General features: G+C 42.5%; 1 protein-coding gene across 1 annotated transcript in view; it reads right to left on the bottom strand.

Moving 5' to 3' along the window:
• Nucleotides 1-323: 323 nt before the first annotated feature.
• The window catches only part of LOC134358976 (cytochrome P450 26C1-like), a 30,973-nt gene continuing 9,469 nt past the window's right edge, over nucleotides 324-21,827 (bottom strand). Inside the window, exons 5-6 of the mRNA XM_063071721.1 lie at nucleotides 10,937-11,545; nucleotides 324-4,608 (exon numbers count right to left, since the gene is read on the bottom strand). Of these exons, the coding sequence (XP_062927791.1) occupies nucleotides 4,240-4,608; nucleotides 10,937-11,545 (978 nt within the window). The 3' untranslated portion in view covers nucleotides 324-4,239. The remainder of the gene's footprint in view (nucleotides 4,609-10,936; nucleotides 11,546-21,827) is intronic.

Consider the following 21,827-nt stretch of genomic DNA (forward strand, 5'->3'; position numbering starts at 1 on the left):
TTTTTTGGCTCATATTAACGGTTGTCCAGTTGCTTTGAAAGGAAAGAGTAATTCTATACTAGACTGTCTCCTTGGCGGCGTCGGTGCCAAGAATCTGCTGTGGACCATGATGCCGCTCCACGCGGAAATACCGCCACCCGAGCGAAGAAAAGGGAAATGAAAAAATAGCCGGCGTGCACTTCCTCAGCGGTGAGGGGTGCGTTTGCTCATGAAGAGCTTGCGCGGCTCACCAGCAAGAGAGTGTGATCATGGATGTAAATGTTCTACATGCATAGAATTTCAGGCACAACAAGAACAAACACCTTTGATCTTTACTGTCGGTTTTAATGTTCTCCTCGAAAATTCACACAATACTGTTCAAGTATATTTAAAATAATATTAGTCTCAATTTCGTAAATTACACTAACATCGTTTTTCGAAAAAAATCTACATATAGTATTCAAAATTGGAATCGGTTATCACAACGACTCAAGTAGTGTTTTATAACCTATTTTACACTTACCACGGCATACAACGACATATTTTGCAACATTATAACCACAACATGTGTGTAGGAGAAACTAACAATACGAAACAGATACAGTATCCAATATTAATCAGGTAAGGCTGCATCTTTAACAGTCCCGCTGGAGAATGGGCTAATTCTTGTTTCCCTTCTCTCCTGAATAACCTGTTGAATATTTAAAGTATTTTTTAAATTATAAATTTCGTCTGGGAACTACATCATATGCCTGAAAATCTGACTGCATCTTTGTTTAGATTGAAAACAAATGATGGAAGAATTCAACTGCCAAACAAGACCCTTGATCAGAACCGAGAAAGAAAAAAAAACAAGTTATTTAAAGGACAGAAAAGGTGTGGTAGGAGGCAATGGGATTGTCAGCAGTAGGATTTATACCTATTTTTGCTTCATCAACAAATCAATGCGTTTGGACAAAGCCACATCGGGTGCCCCCAGAAAAGAATGAAAATTGGTCCGAATCTTGGACGAAAAAGCATGAAATAAAGCGGAATTTGCCTTGTTCCTGGTGGAACCCTTTCAGTTTGTCGCGCCATTTTGCTTAGCAACGGCCTTTGAAGTGATACACCACGTGATAGCTGCTAAAAACTCCTCTGCTTTTTGCTTCAAAGGAGAGCAAGTACCTTCTATGTTCGTCCAATCGAACACGGACATCTGTAAGGTATGCCGGAAACCTGCCATTTCCTCCTGATAAGAATCTGGTAACTAGGTTCAGTTGAACTTGCCCTGCAGTGGTCCCTAGAAATAAGAATTCCATGAAGTGGACCAAAAATCGAAATTTTATGGGAATGGTATCCTGAAGAGAGGATGGTCTTCATACGACTATTTGCACACGCAATGTTGAAGTCCTAGCAGGAACTTCGTACAGGGGCGAGAGTCTTTTCTGAATCGACCATCAGATAGATAATACAGAAAGAGAATATAGTGACTACCAGAGACATCCGCGAGTGGGTAACTTTCCTTCTCTTCCGGTGATAACTCCAGCTCTGCCTCCAGCTGATGTTAAATAACCACACGAGCAGGGTATTCATGCATTAATGCAAACAATGTACTGAGTAGACAAGCGGTAATTCCCACTCACATTCTGATACTAGCATGTCCTCATATCTGCACTGAGCTGCCATGATAGGCGAACATACTGACGCGAGTAGTTTCAGGAGTTGGGGATAGATTTGCTCCTTCCCCACCCTCACCCCCGAGACAGTTCTGGCCGCTGAACATATCCAGCTGCGTGTCTCCCTCGGAGAAGGAAGGAACGTGATTCCCAGAAACATGAAAAATTTCTCACAGGGTCACTGCGCAAGTGAAAACATTTCTTGTCGATGAAATGGTTGTTTACAAGAGCCCATAGGAGTGAAAAGGTTAGAAATACGACAGTGGATCATTTTTCAGTACCCAGATTGCTGCCTGATCCTTGCGGCATTCAAAACCGTGAGATCATTTCCTCGAAAGTGCGGTGACTGAGTAACCCATCTAATGCACGAGTGAGTAGCAAAGTGTGAAACATGATGGAGTCCAACAAACACGAGAAAATCTGCAGATGCTGGAAATCCACGCAACGCACTCAAAATGCTGAAGGAACTCAGCAGGGCGAGGCATGGAAACGAATAGACAGCTGACGTTTCAGGATTGATGAAGAATCACGGCCCGAAACGTCGACTGTTTACTGTTTTACACAGATGCTGCATGGTCTGCTGACATCTGCAGCATTTTGTGTGTGTGCTGCCATGATGGACAGCTGCTGCCGTCACTTGGAAAGAGCGTACTGAAAAAAGAAGTTGGAAGCGCAGTCCAAGTCTGAGCGTGGAGCTGAAGGGTTGGTGGTGAGTGGTGAAAGCTTGGAAAACTGGGGATGCACATACATTGTTCATCGAAGAGGTGAAGCAATGCCTGTGATGACTCTTCATGAAAAGGCTGACAAACAGGTCCTTGCGTCACGTCAGAAGGTTCCTGGCCACGGTGAATGACTAATCATAACTATAATAATTCCCCCAGCCCAGAAGTGCTGCGAACAAGTTCACGTCAGAGACAGACACTAAATGGGTATCTCAGCAACTTAAATGTGTAGAAAACACTTTTCTTCTAGTTAGGGCATGCTTTTGATACGAGGCGCCTGAGTCAGTTCTCAAATTATATCATTGGGTCTCCTATGGTCGGCGGAGTATTAATTAAAATATCGAGAAAGGCAACACACACTGTCGCGCACACAAAATAATGGAGGAACTCAACAAGCCGGGCAACATCAATGAAAATGAATACATAGTCGGCGTTTCGGGCCGAGACCCTTCTCCAGGAATGAGGAGAAAGGGGGAAGAACCAAAACCGATCCTGGCTTGATTGCCGCTCTTCCACGCTGATGTCAGCATGAAGGTTTTCAGCTCCCATATATATTGAGCAGATAAAAAAAAGAGTATTTACCTGGAAAACGATTCACTGGGTGTATGTGCTACCAGGAGAATGTCAAGCGTGAGAAGTATAGATTACGCATGGAACTCTTCAATTAATTCCACGTATTTAATTTTGCATTAAAAGCGAGCGTAAGGATATTTCAGGGTTAAAGTTTAATGGAAAATGTGTGGTGGTGAGGTAGTAGGAAACAATGCCTCAATAAAAATGAAACACTGGAGGTGTAGCTCAGTGTCCCCAAGTCATGATCCTTGGCATGACCATAACTTTAATAAACTGGATACTGTCCATACACATTAATCTTCATTAAGAACAAATACCATTATATATATTTAAAGCTAACTAAATTCTAGCCAAAATTCTGAATAGTTTTAATTGTAAACTATTTTTCGACCCTCTCCAGTCCATCCCCCTATTCCCAGTCCGCCGCTTTCACCCCACTTCCCATTCGCAACCTCTTCTTTTCACCCGAATTCCCATTCACAATCCTTAGTCCACTCGTACCACTCCCCCCCTCAGTCCGTCATCACCATCCCACACTCTATTCACCATCGTCAGTCCTCCCTCACCACCCTTCTTCACACGTACAATCCTCCCAGTCCACCACCCTCTTAGTCAATCCCTCTTCATTCCAGACGGTGGAAAGCAGCGAGGATGGACATGGGGAATGAGACCAACACGAAAATAGGTGATACTGGAAAAAAAGGGTTGTTCAACTTTCCAAATCGACAGCCCATGCAAACAAAAGCGAGCTCACATTTTATTAAGTTTACGACATACTTTGAACCCTTTTAGCCCATTTTCTGCTGGTTGGGGAATTAAACTAATATTCTAAGAAAAGGAAAAACGAAATGGTAAACTGACAAGTTCGTGAATGAAATATACCATCCTCTCCCGCAGTAAAACCCCGCCGAAGGACCACATTTTAATGTGAAGAGAGTCAGTGGTCAACCCGTCAGTAGTTGCCGGACGGAAATTTGTAGTTCCAGTCTTTAGTTCGTGGCTGTGTGCTCAGAAATCTAATACATTAATGTTTAAGTGCATAAATTAAGTACTGTGTTTTGCTATGGTATATTTGAGGCTGCTAGAGTTCAAACGCATTTAAATCTTCGTGAATTACTGACAGAAACATTTTCACATTTCGATAAACACAGATAACGATTTTTCCTTGCCTAAGAATGATTGGCAGTAGACCCTCTGATGCCAGCAGTGAATGGCATTTACATTTATGGAGAAATAGAAGTTCGGCATAGATTTGACCGGTTTAACGTGACAGTCCTCGGGCAACGGTCCTCGCAGGCGGCGATGTCCTGTTATTCTTTTATGGACTTGCAGTTTGTTTTATCATTCAAGCGGCGAAATCGAACCTTCAACCCATCGACGGGGTGTACAACCGGCACAGTCTGCATGTTGGGATAGGCGGCACTGGCCAGTTCCCATTGCGCACTGCTGATCAGTTCAATTGCCAGCGTTTTAAGGATAACTTGAGCCAGCTCTTTCCCTATGCAACTACGAACGCCCCCTCCGAAGGGCAAGTAATTGAATCTACCCACTTTGCTCTCATCCCGTTCGGGTCCAAACCGATCAGGGTCGAATCTGTCTGGATTCAGGTAGACGGCGGCTGTCTCTTGTGTGTCGCGAATGCTGTATATGATATTCCAGCCTTTGGGTATCTGACATCCCTGTGAATGAGACAGAGCAAGTAACTGCAAGCGGAGCTTGTAATGTTAATCAAATAATAACAAATACCTCATTCATTCAGAAATAGCAAACTGCTTTAGAATTGCTTTTGAATTGACTGCCAATAGGCTTCCTGAAGGCTTTCGCTCCTCCACTTCCCGCAACTTGCCACTCAGTCAAGTTGCCGGAGGCAGATTGCCCACTCTCATGCAGTTCCGCATAGCTGTGATGTACGTTTCTCGCAAAGCCTCACTGGCTCCCCACAAATGGGATTAATATTCTGTCCCGTCTCCCTCCAGTGACCTGCTGAGTATGAGCGCCACACCTAACTCCTTCTTCTCCCACTGTGCCTTTTGTTACTTGTTCCTTACCAAAGTCTGCACCTTTCTTCACATCTCCACCGTTTCATTAGAAGTCCTGACAAGGTTCGGCCGAAGCCACTGAGCACCTTTCTCTGGCTACACCGTACCTTTGACAGACAGACCCAGTCAAGGATTTAAATTTCAGCAGTTCCCGTCGCGGAAGAAAGGCTACAAAGTGTTCTGTGAGACGGGACACTGGGAGAGAAAAGGCTTTGAGAAGCATGGCCGGGGACAGGAGTGAAGCACGGGTTGGTAGGATAGGCGTGTGATGATCAGTGGTTGGCGGGAGGGGTGGAATGGGGCCACGGAGGAACCTTGATCTCAGTCTTTTGGGGAAGGGGGAAACCAATGGAGCAAATCCAAAAACAAAGGGATTAGGGCAGCGCCGAACTGTGTGAAATCGAGCACTGCCGCTGGCTTCGCGAATGTGTTGTAGCTTGCAGAATGTGGAAAAGCGGAAATCTTCAAGAAAAGTATTAGCGTAGAGGTTAAGCTTCAGGCGATTGATTACAGCTGCAGCACAACAAGAGCGGAGACCGACAATGGTTCAGAAGGGAACGAAACTGGCAACTGGCTTTGCTAAATGATCAGCTGTGGAAACAATCATTAGCTTTTAATCCAATGTTAGACTAAGGGCAATCCCATTTCCTTGTCGATGATTGTTCTTTAACAACGCGTTTCTCTTTACACCCTACACTTTTGTTTGGGAACAGCGTCACGGGGTATCTTCGGATGGTATTTAGCGTGACAACTTCGAGTGATCCTGCAGAGATTATCGACAAGAAATTTGACTATATACGGTAGATAGTCAAACTCAGCTTTCAGTCATTTTCCCGCAGAAAGAATCCGTATGGGTTGGACATTAGAAAAGTGATGTGCAGATTTAGGAAGCTGAGATACATTTCGGAGAATTTCCACCATGACACCGACTGAAGGAAAAAATATGACTTTGTTTCAAAGGTATCAATGAGTTTAGAAGCTTCAGGACAGTTTTCTCCAGGATGAATTCGAGACAGTTTCCTTGAACATTATTGTAACCAACCGAGAAACAAACCCCTTCAAGCTTTAAATTGTGTATTAATGTAGGGATAATCTGTACTCCTAAAATAAAAGATAGTCTGAGGGAAAATGGTCACAAAATGAAGCAATGTTCTAAATTTAAAAAAAACAATCTGAAGATGCTGAAAATATAAAAGGAAAAGCAGAAATGCTGGAAACATTCAGCAGGTCAGGCAATGTCTGTGGGAAGACAAAATTATTTAATATTTCAGGTGGACGACCCTTGGTGAGATGGAAATTTGTACGTAGCTGGTCGTTGGGTTTAATTTAAAACAGAAATGAGGGATGGAATGGCCAGCGTAAATTGTTTTATCGGATTAGGTACAGATAAGCGTGTAGAATTTCAAAATTAAATACCTTAAATGTATATTTAAAATTATTTAGTTATTTGAATGATTGCACACAACTAAATATTTACTATTGTAAAATCAAACGCCAAGAAATAACCTTGGGATTCATGAATACAGGCAACAGGCAGGCAGATGTGATTCATCCCAAACTTTGACCACTACTGCTAAGCGATTGCGGCGGTGTTCTTGCGGCGGCAGCGTACAATGCGCGGGTGTTGTGCGGAGGGTTTTGGAAGGCACGGGAAGTTGCGGTGTGCCCGGCCACTGCACAATGGCACCAGGAAGTTGCCAGGGGTTCATTCATCAACCAGGTCGACGCATACTTTCATACGAGCAACCTGCACTGGGCATAGTAAGTGTGTAGTTTAAACAACCCTGGGATTTTAATTGTCACTAGTGTTCACCAGGAAACTACCAGAAGGTTGTTAACAAACCCTTCAAATTCTCTTGGAGGCACAAGAGACTGCAGATACCGGAATCTGGTGCAATAAAAAAAAATGTTAGAGGACTTCAGCAGCACCTGCAGAGGGAAATCTAGAGCTGACGAGATGAGATCCTTCATCTGAACTAACTCACTGACGTCATTCAGGGGAAAACCTGCCATCTTCACTTGCTGTTTGCAACTCCAGACTCAGGTAGACTTTTCAGATTAGGGTCAAGGAGGAATAGACAATAGACATTGGCCCTGCCAGCCGATGTCAGAACAAGGCGGTTCAAAACTTGGTGCAGCCTTCTTGATGAATGGCATCGCTGCTGTTGCCTCAGAGGAGTCGAGGCACTTTGTCAGGACACGGCACTCTATTGAGCTGATGCCCAATTAAAGAGCCCTTGCAAAATGGGGCACCTTCAATGGCCCATGTGGCCTTTACCTTCAACCGAACACGACTAACTCATTCACTAACACAATATTTAGGGGGTTATTTACTCTCTGATCCGCAAATGCAAGGCAAAATCGACCTATAAGCATCGAATCCCGCCAAATTGTTAAAAGTGGGATAAACAACTCAATTTCATGTCGGCAGGCTAACTAGTGGGGTGTCACTGGTATTTGCCTGGTTTCTTCAGCTGTCAACATTTAGACTAACAACCACGATGCAAAGATACATTACAATTGAGCTTCAAACATTCTGCTGGAGGAACTTTGTGTCGACAATTCCGCTCTCTTACAGATCCTTCTCGACCTGCTGAATACCTGCTTGAGACGGTTGGTTGCTCCGGATTCCAGAATCTGCAGTCTCTTCTGTCTCTTTGTTTCTAAGCTTACCAGTGATAGAGAATTAGAAATATAATCCACGAGGAATACTAAAGGAGTCTGCGAAGTTAAGCAATTAGGCAAGGTGGTAGCAGATGGCTTATCTTTAACTTGTGCACTGGAAGTTTCCTTCCTTGTCCACCCCTAATATACATTAAGATTTTTTTTAAGGGAGAACTTAGGAGAAGCAGAAGAACCTTGGTGCACTGATTGAACAGATGCAGAAAACAAACATGCAACTACTGCAACACACATAAAAGTTGCTAGTGAACGCAGCAGGCCAGGCAGCATCTCACCTCTTCCTAGAGATGCTGCCTGGCCTGCAACTTTTATGTGTGTTGCTTGAATTTCCAGCATCTGCAGAATTCCTGTTGTATGCAACTACTGCAAGCAATTAGGAAGCTAAATGTCAATTTGTCCTTTATTGCGAAGGGAAATCGTGGACTTGGTGTCCTGCTGGTGACTCTTAAAACTACGATGAACAGTCAGGATAAAAGGTCAAATCAATTGCAAATAAGATGCAGGAAACTTCTGGGAAGGAGTTTGAGAGTTTTTGATACAATTGAAAAAGAGATCAGGGAATTAGTGAAGAAAGTGGAAATTACCAGGGCTTCATTGAATAGTGGAGAAGGCTTAAAGGGCCTTCTATTTGAGGTTTTCTCAACCACAGTCCATATTTCCATCTAAGAGAAAGATTTGGAATATAGAACATAGAAATACACACCACATTACAGGCCCTTTAGCCCACAATGTTGTGCCAACCATATAACCTACACTAGAAATTGCCTAGAATTTCCCAACTGCATAGCCCTCTATTTTTCTAATCTCCATGTACCTATTTAAGAGTTTCTTAAAAGACCCTATTGTATCCACCTTGACTGGCAGTGCATTTCATGCACCCACCACTCTGTGTGAAAAACTTACCTCTGACATCCTCCCTATACCTACTTCCAAGCACCTTAAAACAATCCCCCCTCATGTTAGCCATTTCAGCCCTGGGAAAAAGCCTTTGGCTATCCACACCATCAATGCCTCTCATCATTTTATACACCTCTCTCAAGACACTTCTCATCTTCAGTCACTCCAAGGAGAAAAGGCCAAGTTCACTCAACCTATTCTCATAAGGCATGCTCTCCAATCCATGCAGCATCCTTGTAAATCTCCTCTGCACTGTGTCTATGGTATCCACATCCTTTCTGTAGTGAGGTGACCAGAGCTCACACAGTACTCCAAGTGGGGTCTAACTAAGGTCTTATACAACTGTAATATTACCTCACGGCTCTTGATAAAGGCCAACACACCATACACCTTCTTAACAACACCGTCAATCTGCACAGAAGCTTTGAGTGTCCCATGGATATGGACCCCAAGATCACTCTAATCCTCCATTCTGCCAAGAGTCTTACCATTAATATCACAGTAAATCTGTCTTCACATTTGACCTACCAAACTGAACCACTTCACACTTACCTGGGTTGAACTCCATCTGCCATTTTTTTTACTCAGATGGCTATAAATCTTTGGAATTCACTACCCAGGAAAGCTGTGAATGCCAAGTTGTTAAGCATATCTACAATTGAAATCAACTAGGAATGAAGGGATATGGAATATAGTCATTCAGTGAGGCAGAAAGGTAGATTGACCACACAAGATTTTATTGAATAGTGGTACAGCATCTAGAGTTATATTATGAGTGCAATCTCCTGAGCCAATGGTTAGCTTTGACTAGCTGCACATCTTCTCACATATTTGTATCCTACCTACTTGAAGCTGTACAGAGATATGGAGAAATTTCTTTAGCCAGAGAGTGATGAATTTGTGGAATTTGTTACCACAGGCAGCTGTGGAGGCCAGATCATTTGGTGTATTTAAGACGGAGATTGATGGGTTCTTGATTGGCTATGGCATCAAAGGTTATGGCGAGAATGCCGAGCAGTGGGACTGAGGAGAGGAAAAAAGGATCAGCCATGATTGAATGGTAGAGCAGACTTGATGGGCCAAATGGCCTAATTCTGTTCCTATGTCTTATGGTATACAGACCAAGCTGGGATACAGGTCCACAGGGCCAAGGATCAATGATTCCCTGCACCAGGTGTCATCTGAAAAGTTACTATATTGGATGGGTGAGGTTTTGTCAGAACTCAGTACTTAACAGAAATTTATGCTTTTATTTAATTTATTTTTTGACAATCACTTTTTAAAAATTTTGTTTCAAGGTGTTGGGCATAGGCCAAAGTCAACAGTCCACTGGAGGCTTTTGTTGTCCTATACCAGATGCTCTAAAATGAATCTCTGGTATTTTATGTGGAGGTTCATTCGAGAATATTTTACCAAGTTCTAAACTCCTTAACATGTGGACTGTTTTGGAATCAAGAGCTATTGTGATTGTCAGCACTCCCATAGGCACTGTCCTGCACTGCCTGTAGTCTCATTAGAAGAGATTGGGCCAGGTGTTCGGTTTCTATAAGCAGGGGAATTTGTGCCTTTCTCTAACTAGTGAGACTGACCTCCTATGAATGCATGTACTTGGGAATGCAATTCTGATTGTATCTGCACCTCTAAATCTCCATGTGGACTGAAATATTGGGAAATATTTCACTGTATTTGAAGGTCTGTCTAAACCAGATATTGTTTTTGTGGTGTCCCTCCCACCCTGGCTTTGCGGGCGAACGCCTGAAAAGAATTGACTGCGATATTTATCATAGTAAAGTTTTTCTTTGCATTTAAACTCTGGGGCACACTCCAGTGCCATGTATCTATATAAGGTATCTCATGCTTTAACTGTTCATTATCGCTACAGTATTCGTTTGAGCTCCATCTAGCTCCGTAAATTTAGCAGGACTTCCTTAGCACTTCACTCTCCCAGTCCTATGGAATCTGCGTCCATTTTCTGAAGGTGGGCGATGACGTCACAGAACAGCCAATGCAGTTTTAAATCACCGAGATTAAAATTACCTGGCTATTAGCAATGGAACTACGCTGAACTGTGTGATATCAAATCCATACCCAGACTGGTGTAGTGAGTTTACAAACAAGAATGCTGGCAAAGGGGGAGTCACCGTTAAAGTATATACAGTTATAAAGCCGGGAATTGTTATGCATGTCTAGAAGGTTGACGGATGCAGTTTTAATAACTTTTGAAAGGGTATTAGATAAATAAGAAAAAAAAGGAACTGCAAGACTGCGGGCAAAGGAACCAAATTAGATGTTTTTTTGGCAAAGTGGGCACTGATACGGTGGGTGAATGGCTACTTCCATGCAGCATCTATGAGCGAGTGGCTCCTTCCACGGTCGGAAGTTTACTTACATTCAGCTCAAAGGTCTGCAGCGCCGTCCTGTAACCCCCAGACACTGGGGGAAGCAACCTCAGCACCTCCTTCACCACACAGTCGAGATAGCGCAGACGTCCCAAGACCTCCAAACTCAGAGAGCGCCGACAGTCGCAATCGCCACACAACCATTCCATTTCACTTTCCGCCGCTCTGCCCTCGGCCAACTCGGCTTCCCGACTCACGTTGTGCCGAAAGGGAGAGGGATGGAGATGCTCTTTATCCGGTATGGTACGATCTTGGTCGGCGCAGATTTGCTGATAGTCTTTATTCACGGTAGTGACGGACTGCGGGCTGCCGCCGTCCCAGATTAAATTCTCCCGGACGACGAGCCGCTGGCACCACGGCACGGACTCGTTCGCCTTGTTGTCAGGTTCGGGAGCAGCCTGATTGTTTCTGTGGCGACGGGTTCCCTCCCGGGTGGCAGAGGAAGACTTGCATTGGCAGCTGGGGATGAGACCCTGTTGCTCCAGTTCCCGCCTCGCTTTCTGCAGCACATGCGAGTGCTGGAGCAGCAGCAACACCAGGGATGTGCAGGCGCTGGCCGTAGTGGAGAAAGCGGCGAAGATCAGCTCCACTGCAGATTCCTGGCGGGAGAACACAAAGTGTTGAGGTAAATCACTGACAGGTGGAAGGCGCAAACTGCCATAATCCCACCGCAGACACGCGAGCAGACCCGGGAACGATTAAGCCGTTTGAAATTCATCCCTCTTTGGACGATTGCCAGAACCTAGGTAAACCAGACACGAGACTCAGTAGGTTAAATTTTTAAACAAGTGCGTACACGTGTAAAATATGGAAATATCATCTTAAATGATTCTAGTCATTAGGCATTCCTCGGGAAAGTGTATGGGGTCAGTCAGCACACAGGGCTCGCCGTGGCTATGCCAATCTCGACCAATCCGGGTCTTCAGAATTTGGTTTGTGATTTACTCTGCCTTGGCCATTCTATTGCCCACCTATATAATTAACTGCTACAAGCAGTTCGGACTCCATTGAATGACCCGCTAATTCTGGATAAGAGACGCTAAAGGAAATTCGTTCTCCCCTGAGCAGAGAATTCGCACTAGGGCGGAAGAAAGGGCGAATCCTCTAAGTAAGTGGTGGTTGTTCAGATTTACACTTGACTCGCTGATATACATGAAATCGCGAGGATTTGAACAGCACTGTACACCTCCCAGACTCTCACCTGTCGCGAAATTGATCTGTCGCTTTGAGTAGTAAAATTCATAACGGACGCTGAACCCTTCATTGTAACGACTTCACCTCACGAGTCCACTGATGCTAAATCTCTGCTTTGTATCCAGTTCGCACCGTCCTGCTTTGAAAAGCAGGGAAAGGTCTTCTGCTTTGGTCAACCCACATCACCATGACCGAGAACCTGTTCATTGACCCATTACTGTTGGTGGGAGCCTGCTGTGCTCCAACTGGCTGCCATGTTTCCTAATTTGTACTGCACCTCAAAAAATCAGATTAGCTTTAGGGTGAATTTGATACAGTGGAATATCCATGTTCAAAAGTGCACAGGATTATCAAATGCTCCCTCATCTCCCATTGCTCCAATTCCTAAGACCATAAGATATAGGAGCAGAAGTAGGTCATTCGGCCCATCAAGTCTAATCCACCATTCAATCATCCAATTCTTCCAGTCATCCCCACTCCCCTGCCTTCACACCATTCCCTTTGATGCCCAGGCTAATCAAGAACCTATCTATCTCTGCCTTAAATACACCCAATGACCTGGCCACCACAGCTGCTTGTGGAAACAAATTCCACAGATTTACCACCCTCTGACTAAAGTAATTTCTCCACATTGCTGTTCTAAATGGACGTCCTTCAATCCTGAAATCGTGCCTTCTTGTCCTAGAATCCCCTACTATGGGAAATAACTTTGCCATATCTAATCTGTTCAGGCATTTTAACATTTGGAATGTTTCTATGAGATCTCCCCTCATTCTCCTGAAATCCAGGGGATACAGCCCAAGAACTGCCAGATGTTCCTCATACGGTAACCCTTTCATTCCTGGAATCATTCTTGTGAATCTTCTCTGAACCCTCTCCAATGTCAGTATATCCTTTCCAAACTAAGGAGCCCAAAACTGCACACAGTACTCCAAGTGTGGATTAACGAGTGCCTTATAGAACCTCAACATCAGATCCCAGCTGTTATATTCTATACCTCCAGAAATGAATGCCAACATTGCATTCACCTTCTTCACAACTGATTCAATCTGGAGGTTACCCTTTAGGGTATCTTGCACAAGGACTCCCAAGTCCCTTTGCATCTCTGCATTTTAAATTCTCTCCCCATCTAAATAATAGTCTGCCCATTTATTTCTCCCCAAAAGTGCATGACCATACAGATTCCAACATTGTATTTAATTTGCCACTTCTTTGCCCATTACCCTAAACTATCTAAGTCTCTCTGCAGGCTCTCTGTTTCCTCAACACTACCCGTTCCTTCACCTATCTTTGTATCATTGGCAAATGTAGCCACAAATCCATTAATACCATAGTCCAAATCATTGTAAAAAGCAGCAGTCCGAACACTAACCCCTGTAGAACTCCACTGGTAACTGGCAGCCAGCCAAAATAGGATCCCTTTATTCCCACTCTCTGTTTTCTGCTGACAAGCCAATGCTCCACCCATGTAAGTAACTTCCCTGTAACTCCATGGGCTCTTATCTTCCTAAGCAGCCTCATGTGCAACACTTTGTCAAAGGCCTTCTGAAAATCCAAGTACATCTACTGCATCTCCTTTGTCTACCCTGTTTGTAATTTCCTTGAAGAACTAATGTGTATTATAATTGATTCAACCGACAAAGTGGCCTTTCTAACTTTTCTTTATCATTTCTGTTTTATTTGGCACTATTACACTAAATATCCTTCTAAATTTCTACATTTCTTTCCTCTGTATCCATTTCAAGAATCCCTCAAACTCATTCTTCCCCATAATTTCAAAGGAATTAAAGGGTAAAATTCCCTTCCTTCTTGCAAAAAATCCAGGCATTCCCATGAGTATACATCACCAAGCCTAGTCACTGCTTTCTCGATTAAATTCACTTTGGCCATCTTCCCTCAGTCTGTTATTCCCCTCTTTCCCAAATGCAGTTTCCATTACATTAAAGCTAATCGTTATTTCATGTATATAGGTGTTATATATATCGTATATTTAATGTTTTACGTACATCAACAATTCCCTTTTCTGTTCAGAGGTTGCAAATTTCAGCATTGAAAAGCCAATTATCAAGTTTTAGAAGCTGTTCTTTTCACACAATATGAACAAAGCATTAAATATGAATATAGTTTTTGTGGCTAAGTAATATATTGATATGAGATATGCCATTTTTGCAAGGAATGTTGGAATTAACTTGTAATGTAGGCTGCTTCAAAATGGAAAACAGTCTTGCTCCAAGTAGAAATAAGGAGGGATTGACATAATAAGGAGGAATCATTGCAACAAACATCCATAAAATGCAGAACATCCCAAGGAAACTAATATTGCATGGGGGCAGGAATGCAAGTAAATGAAGAAACTGTGGTCACAAGTCCTGAGGGTCAGATAGTTTCCATCAAAGATTTTAAAGAAAGTAGAACTTTGGACGATGATAACCAGACCACCCGCAAAGTTTTCATAATCTGATAATTTTGATTAGAAAATTCTATACACCTGGTTTACTGTTTAAGCTAAAAAGTGAAATACTGATAACTATTGACCAATTAACAACCATGCTTGGAAATTGCAAGATTCTATAATTGAGGACCATGCACCTCAGCAGACTGGAGAGAGATAAGCTGGATTTATAAAAGATAGACAATGCCTGAGAAAGGGTTAACTAAATTTGTGAAAAGCGGATTCAATGCATGTTAAAAGTGGCCTTCCAGAAGACGTATGATAGAGCATCTCATCAGAGGTTGTTTGTAAACATTCATGAAAATGAGTAGAGCCAGTCACTGTTGACAGCATGAATGTGGGCAGAAGCCACTGTCCAAATTTGCTGATGACAAGGGAAGACAACATTATAATGTCTAGATGGAAGGATAACTTATAGAGCAAATGGATTTCAATGTAGACAAGTGTAGCACTATAAAAGACGGAGCCGAAAACCCAAAGGAGATTTAAGGGTCCATGTGGATCATAATATCTGTCAGACAAGTACACTAACTAACTAAAGAGGTAAAGAGGCCAATAGAATGTCACTTTTTACACTCAGAGGAATTAAATGATAGAAAAGGTTCTGTAATACATCACCAGAAGCAATGTGAACAGACTTGGTAGCACACCAAGGCTCTATTGCCTTTGGAGAGTGAGTGTTTAGATTTAACAGTGATGGGTGGGTTCCTAGGGTTAAATTGTAAGGGCAGATTATACAAACCAAGATACATACCCTGGAATTTAGAAAGAGAAGAAGTGATTTAATTGAGAATCTCAAGATATTAAGAGGAACTTTCAACATGAATGAAGAAAAACTATTTCTTCCTCTGCATCCAATGCATCATTCTTTGCAAATTTTGCTATCTTCAATGGGATCCTACCAACAAACACAATTTTACCTCCACTCTCTGCATGTATTGCTCCCTCTGTGATTCCCTTCTCTGTTCATTCCTCCCCACTATTTTCCTCCCGCACATATCCCTGCAAGCAATTGAAATGCTACACCTGCCCGTTCACCTCTTCCCTCACCTCCATTCAGGGGCCCAAATACTCTTCCTGGATGAGGCAACACTTCACCTGCAAATCTGCTGAGGTCATCTATTGTGTCCGGTACCCGATGTAGCCTCGTCTACAATGGTGAGACCCGACATAAATTGAGGCTCCATCCACCAAAAGTGGAATTTTCTAGTGGTCAACCATTTTAATTTCTATCCCCAATCCCATTCCAGTACGTTGGACCATAGTCTCATATCTTGCCACACTTCCTTTCACATACAAGGGCCATGATTCTAATGCTCCCTTTCCACTCAGAAATACTAGTTCCCACACTCCTTTTAACACACCAGCTTCCTGGCTTTTGCATTCCCTTTCAACTCACCAGGGCTCTGGTATCCTTACTAGACTTCAACTCATGGGAATCTTGGTTCCTGCATACCATTTCAACTGAAATAGTTCACTTGAAAATTTATCATACTATGTAACTTTGAAAAGTGAATCAAAAGGGTTGTTGAGGCATTAACAGAAGTAATATCAAAGAGACCAAAAAATCCTCATGTCCAGCACGAAGGTGTTAAGCTTCTCAAGTTATTGTATTAATTATAGATACAGATTGCAAGAAAAAGATATACAGTTGCAAGAAGTCTGTGATGCCTTTGCAATTACCTGGTTTTCTGCATTAATTAATCATAAAAATGTGGTCAGATCTTCATCAAAGTCACAATACTGTAATAGACAAACACAATCTGCCTCAACTAGTAACACACAAACAATTGTACTTCTTGTCAATACTGAGTACACCATTAAAATAATCACAGTCTAGGTTCAAAAAAGTATGTGAACCTCTGGGGTAATGCCTTCTACAAAAGCTATTTGGAGTCAGGTGTTCCAATCAATGTGATGAGATTGGAGGTGTGGGTTGTAGAGGTGTCCTGCCCTATAAAAAAAAGCACACAAAAGTCAGGTTACTGACAGAGCCTGCGCTTCTCAAGAAAGATCTCTTTATGTGCACTGTGCCTCAATCAAAACAACTTTCAGAGGACCTTAGAAGAAGAATTGTAGAGATGCATGACCTGGAAAAGGCTACAAACGCATTTCTAAAGACCTGAGTGTTCATCAGTTCCCAGTAAGTAAAACTGTCTACAAATGGAGGAAATTCAGTACTGTTGTGACTCTCCCTATGAGTGGGCGTCCTGCAAAGATCACACCAAGAGCACGTTGTCAATGCCGAAGGAAGTGAACAAAACCCGAGGGTAACAGCAAAAGACCTGCAGAAATCGCAAGGACCTGCTAAAGTCTGGTCATGTGTCCACCATAAAAAAAGCACTGAACAAGAATGATGTTCATGGAAGGACACCATGAAGGGAACCACTGCTCTTCAAAAAAAAACATTGCTGAACGTCTCAAGTTTGCAAAGACCACCTGGATGTTCCACAACGTTTCTGGGACAATATTCTGAGGACAGATGAGGTAAAAGTTGAACTTCTTGGCAGAAATGCACACTGCTATGTTTGGAGGGAACAGGGTACTGCACACCAGTGCCAAAATCTCACCCCAAATGTGAAGCATGATGGAAGGAACATCATGGTTGGGGGCTGCTTTGCTGTCTCTGGGCCTGGACAACTTGCAATCATCGCGGGAACAATTAATTCGAAATTGTATTGAATTATTTTACGGGAGAATGTCAGCGTAGCAGTCCAACACCTGAAACTTAATAGAAGTTGGATGATGCAACAAGACAATGATCCAAAACACAAGAATAAATCAACAAAATGGTTTTTTTAAAAAAAGAAAATTCATATTTTGAAATGGCCAAGTCAGAGCCCAGTTCTTAATCCAATTGAGATGTTGTGGCTTGAGCTAAAGAGGGCTGTTCATGCAAGGTATCCCAGCAACATTGATGAACTGAAACAGTTTTTTTTTAAATGGAGGAATGGTCTAAAATTCCTCCAAGCCAATGTGCAGGGCTGATCAACAGTAACCAGAAACATTTGGTTGAAGTTATTGCTGTACACCAGTTATTGAAACAAAGGTTCACATACTTTTTCCAACAAATACATGTAATATTGGATCATTTTTCCTCAGTAAGTAAATGAATAAGTATGATTTTTGTGTGTTATTTATTTAATTAATTGAGTTCTCTTTATCTAGTTTCTGTACTTATGTGAAGATATGATCACATTTTAGGTAATTTTTATGCAGAAATACGGAATATTCCAAAGGGTTCACAAACTTTCTAGCACCACTGTAGATGTAGATACAGACAGACAGACAGAGGCAGTTACCTGACTTAATTGTAGAATATTTTGTCATCTACATTTCCAATTTTTGAACAAATAAGTCACCATTGAAAGCTTTAGGTACACATCTGCATTGCATCCATCATAATCACATGTAATTACAGAAGAAAAAAAAGTCTTTTTCTAACATCTTCACTTGGAAGTACTTGGCCCAAGCTATAAAATAAACATTTGATATAAACCTGGCCTTTGTGGTAGCAGGAAGATTTTGGAAGTACAGAGTGACTTAGCAAGTGTACAATGCGACATTATTTAAATGGTGATCCTCGATGATTCATGATTCAGACCTGTTCTCACTGTGAAGACTTCCTGAAATTAACTGTAAAACCAGGTGTTGTTCTCTTGGGCATTTGGAACAGGAACAAAGAACTGCACTAAATCTAGCCCCTCTCTTAGGGTGAAAATGACCCAAAATTCTTTGCAATGAAAGAATGAATACAAAAATGGCATGCAGCAATCAATTTACATGCAAGATTTTTCAAATATTAATGAGCAAAATTATGAAATAGTCTGAGAATTTAGGATGTTAGTTTAGGAAGGAGTTAGCATCTTGGTAAGGCAATGGTGATAAAGGAAAATACAATGAATGGAGGTACACTTAGAAAAGAGGGATATTGCAGTTTATATTGATAAATCAAAGGTAGCAATGACTTGTAGAAAGCTTTAAGGTGGACAGTACAGCACACCTGATACTTGCCTTATTTTGGCTAAGGCACAAAATACAAGGAGCACGATCCTGAAGAATTACACAAAACTTTGGTTTGCCCAAAACCAGGGCATGTCTAAAGTCCTGCTTATCAAAACACAGGAAGGATGTGGTAGTGCGAGAGAACACAGAGGAAATTTATAACCATCGAAATAAAATAGAAATACTGCAGATGCTCTAAACCTGAAATAAAAACAAGAAATGCTGGAAACATTCAGCAGGTGAGGCAGCATCTGTGGAATGATAATAAAGTCTAATGTATCTTTCAGGTCTGTAATTTTTGTCAGAACACAGAGGCTTTGAAAAAGCTTCTCAGACCTGAAATATTAGTCATTGCTCTCTCCACAGATACTGCCTGATATGCCGAGTATTTCCAGTCTTTACTGCAGATTTATGAGGAAGTTACAAAGTGAAGAGAATTACAACTATGGGGACAGACTGTTGCAGGTAGGCTTGTTTCCTTTGGAACAAAGAAGAATGGGGAGGGGGGAAATTAACTGATGTGTATAACATTATGAGAGGCTAAAAGACCAAAAAACCTTCATCTGTAACTATCAAGGAATGGATTTCGAAAGCTTATGGAGAATTAAAAGATAAAGTCAATGAGTGGGGTGTCTGGAACCCACTGCCTGAATCAGAGAAGTTATCAGTGACTCTTGCAACATGGGTAGTTGAAGGCGCAGGACCAGCTTTGATGAACAGGCAACAATCTCTGTGCCCTGCAAGCAAGCACAACATTCCATCACTGCAACAATATCTAGGAAGTTAGAGAGCACACTATAGGAACATCCTTAAAAGGAAATAGAGCATGCTCATGGACACATAGGAATTGGTGGCTAAATGTTGGCTATTAACTAATCCTAATGCTATACTAAAATTGGCTGCCTAGACTTCTATTCAGTATCAAGCAACCTTCTAAGTAGGTCTTTTTACTGTGACTTTTGCAGCAGCTCAGACTGGAGAAGCATCCAAAAGGATCCAAGAACTTTGGAGAGCCTCTGTTTGGAAGTCAAGCATGGGAAAGAGCGTTAAAGAATCTAATCAGTTCATCCACCCTGTCATGTTCCACCTGCAGCAACATCCACAGATGCCACATAAGCCTCATCAGACACTTCAGAACCCACAGAAGTGGAGAGAAAGCACATCGTCATCAATGCCGAGAACTGGGAAGTGGAATAATCCCAGTATCGATCTAGGCTCCTGTAGCTCAATGGTCCCCCCTTCTATGTCAACTTCTATATATCTAAGAATACCTGAATGGTACTTTAATCTGGATGTTTGATGACCAGATTGTTTATATCCTTAGTGACTATATTTATTAGAAGCCAAAAACACAGCTGCAGAAAGAAATATGATCCTCAACTCTGAACTGCTCCCATGTTCTTCCATTGTCCCATCCTCCCAATATTTCCTATTCCTCATTTTACCCTTTTTAGTTTCTTTTTCCTCTCTACATTCCTAGATATTGCAGAGTTTAAACAGGCATCACTCACTTTCTGATAGCTTGTACAATCGCAATTCTTCATGTTTGTGATTGGACAATAGGCAACAAATTATTCAACCAAAGTTGATGTATTTATATTCCCAGCACAGAAAGCATTCAGCTCATCACTTGATAGTAGAAAGTAGACTTGGAGGCCAATTTTAACAAACCACTTAAATCTATTAACACCACTTAAGTAATACTTTGAACCTTAAACACAAAATAATCCACAGATGCTGGGGTCAAAGCAACACTCACAACACACTGGAGGAACTCAGCAGGTCGGGCAGCATCCGTGGAAATGATGAGTCGACGTTTCGGGCCGGAGCCCTTCGTCAGGACTGTAGGGGGAAGGAGCAGAGGCCCTATAAAGAAGGTGGGTGGGGGGGGGGGGTGGGAAGGAGAAGGCTGGTAGGTTCCAGGTGAAAAACCAGTAAGGGGAAGATAAAGGGGTGGGGGAAGGGAGGTGATAGGCAGGAAAAGTGAAGAAAGAATAGTGGAAAACACAATGGGTAGTAGAAGGAGGCAGGACCATGAGGGAGGTGGTAGGCAGCTGGGGGAGGGGGCAGAGTGACATAGGGATAGGGGAAGGGAGGGGGAGGGAATTACCGGAAGTTGGAGAATTCTATGTTCATACCAAGAGGCTGGAGACTACCTAGACGGTATATGAGGTGTTGCTCCTCCAACCTGAGTTTAGCCTCATCCTGGCAGTAGAGGAGGCCATGTATGGACATATCTGAATGGGAGTAGGAAGCAAAGTTGAAGTGGGTGGCTACTGGGAGATCCTGTCTGTTTTGGTGGACGGAGCGGAGGTGCTCGACGAAGCGTTACCCCAATCTGCGTCGGGTTTCACAGATGTAGAGGCCACACCGGGAGCATCAGATGCAATAGATGACCCAACAGACTCACAAGTGAAGTGCTCTCCCACCTGGCACTTACCCTGTAAGCGCAAGTGCTACACCTGTCCCTTCACCTCCTCTCTTGCCACCATTCAGGGCCCCAAACAGTACTTCCAAGTGAGGCAACAGTTCTATTGGCTGCACCACTGTGCTGCCCAGATGTTGAGGCTGGGATGAAATCTGGATACAATAGACAGAGTGAATAAACATTAAGGAGTCCAGCTTATTTAAAGTGAATAACCTATTTGGGTACAATGCTTCCCAGAAGAGGGAAAGCATAGCAGGAACTTCTGTTATCATTTTCCAATCCTCTGGCAATGGCCATGGATGAAGGATAGTTTTTTTGGTGCTTTTGTTTATGGAAGGAAAAAGGTAAATGTATAATTACAGGACAAAACAGTTTAATATTAGTCATGAGCAAAGTATAGAAATTGTGTTGCCTTTAAGGCATTTATTTGACTTTGTTGGGTCTATGCTTTAAATGATTTGTTTGTAACTATTTTCTAGTTAAAGTTAAAGGTTGATAATTATGTTACAGTGTAACAAAGGTAAATTCATTGTCTATGGTATATCGCGGCATGTGATGATGTCACCTCTGGTTTTGCTGCGTCTTATGTGTAACCTCCGGTTCGGAGAAGGTGTGAAGGCGGGTGCCATGCGTGCAGCATGATCGTGAAGAGCTCCGTTTCTACCCACAAAGAAACATTATAGAAGCAACGCTGTAAGTTCCTATGTAAGTATTTGAAGTAAAAATATTAACGCGGTTTCTGTTAAGGAAGTGGCGTTTCGGGTGGCACGCATGTCGGCTTTTTAATTTCAAACGCGGGGTT

The sequence above is a fragment of the Mobula hypostoma genome, chromosome 19 (genome assembly GCF_963921235.1).
Source record: "Mobula hypostoma chromosome 19, sMobHyp1.1, whole genome shotgun sequence".
Taxonomy (NCBI): Eukaryota; Metazoa; Chordata; class Chondrichthyes; order Myliobatiformes; family Myliobatidae; genus Mobula; species Mobula hypostoma.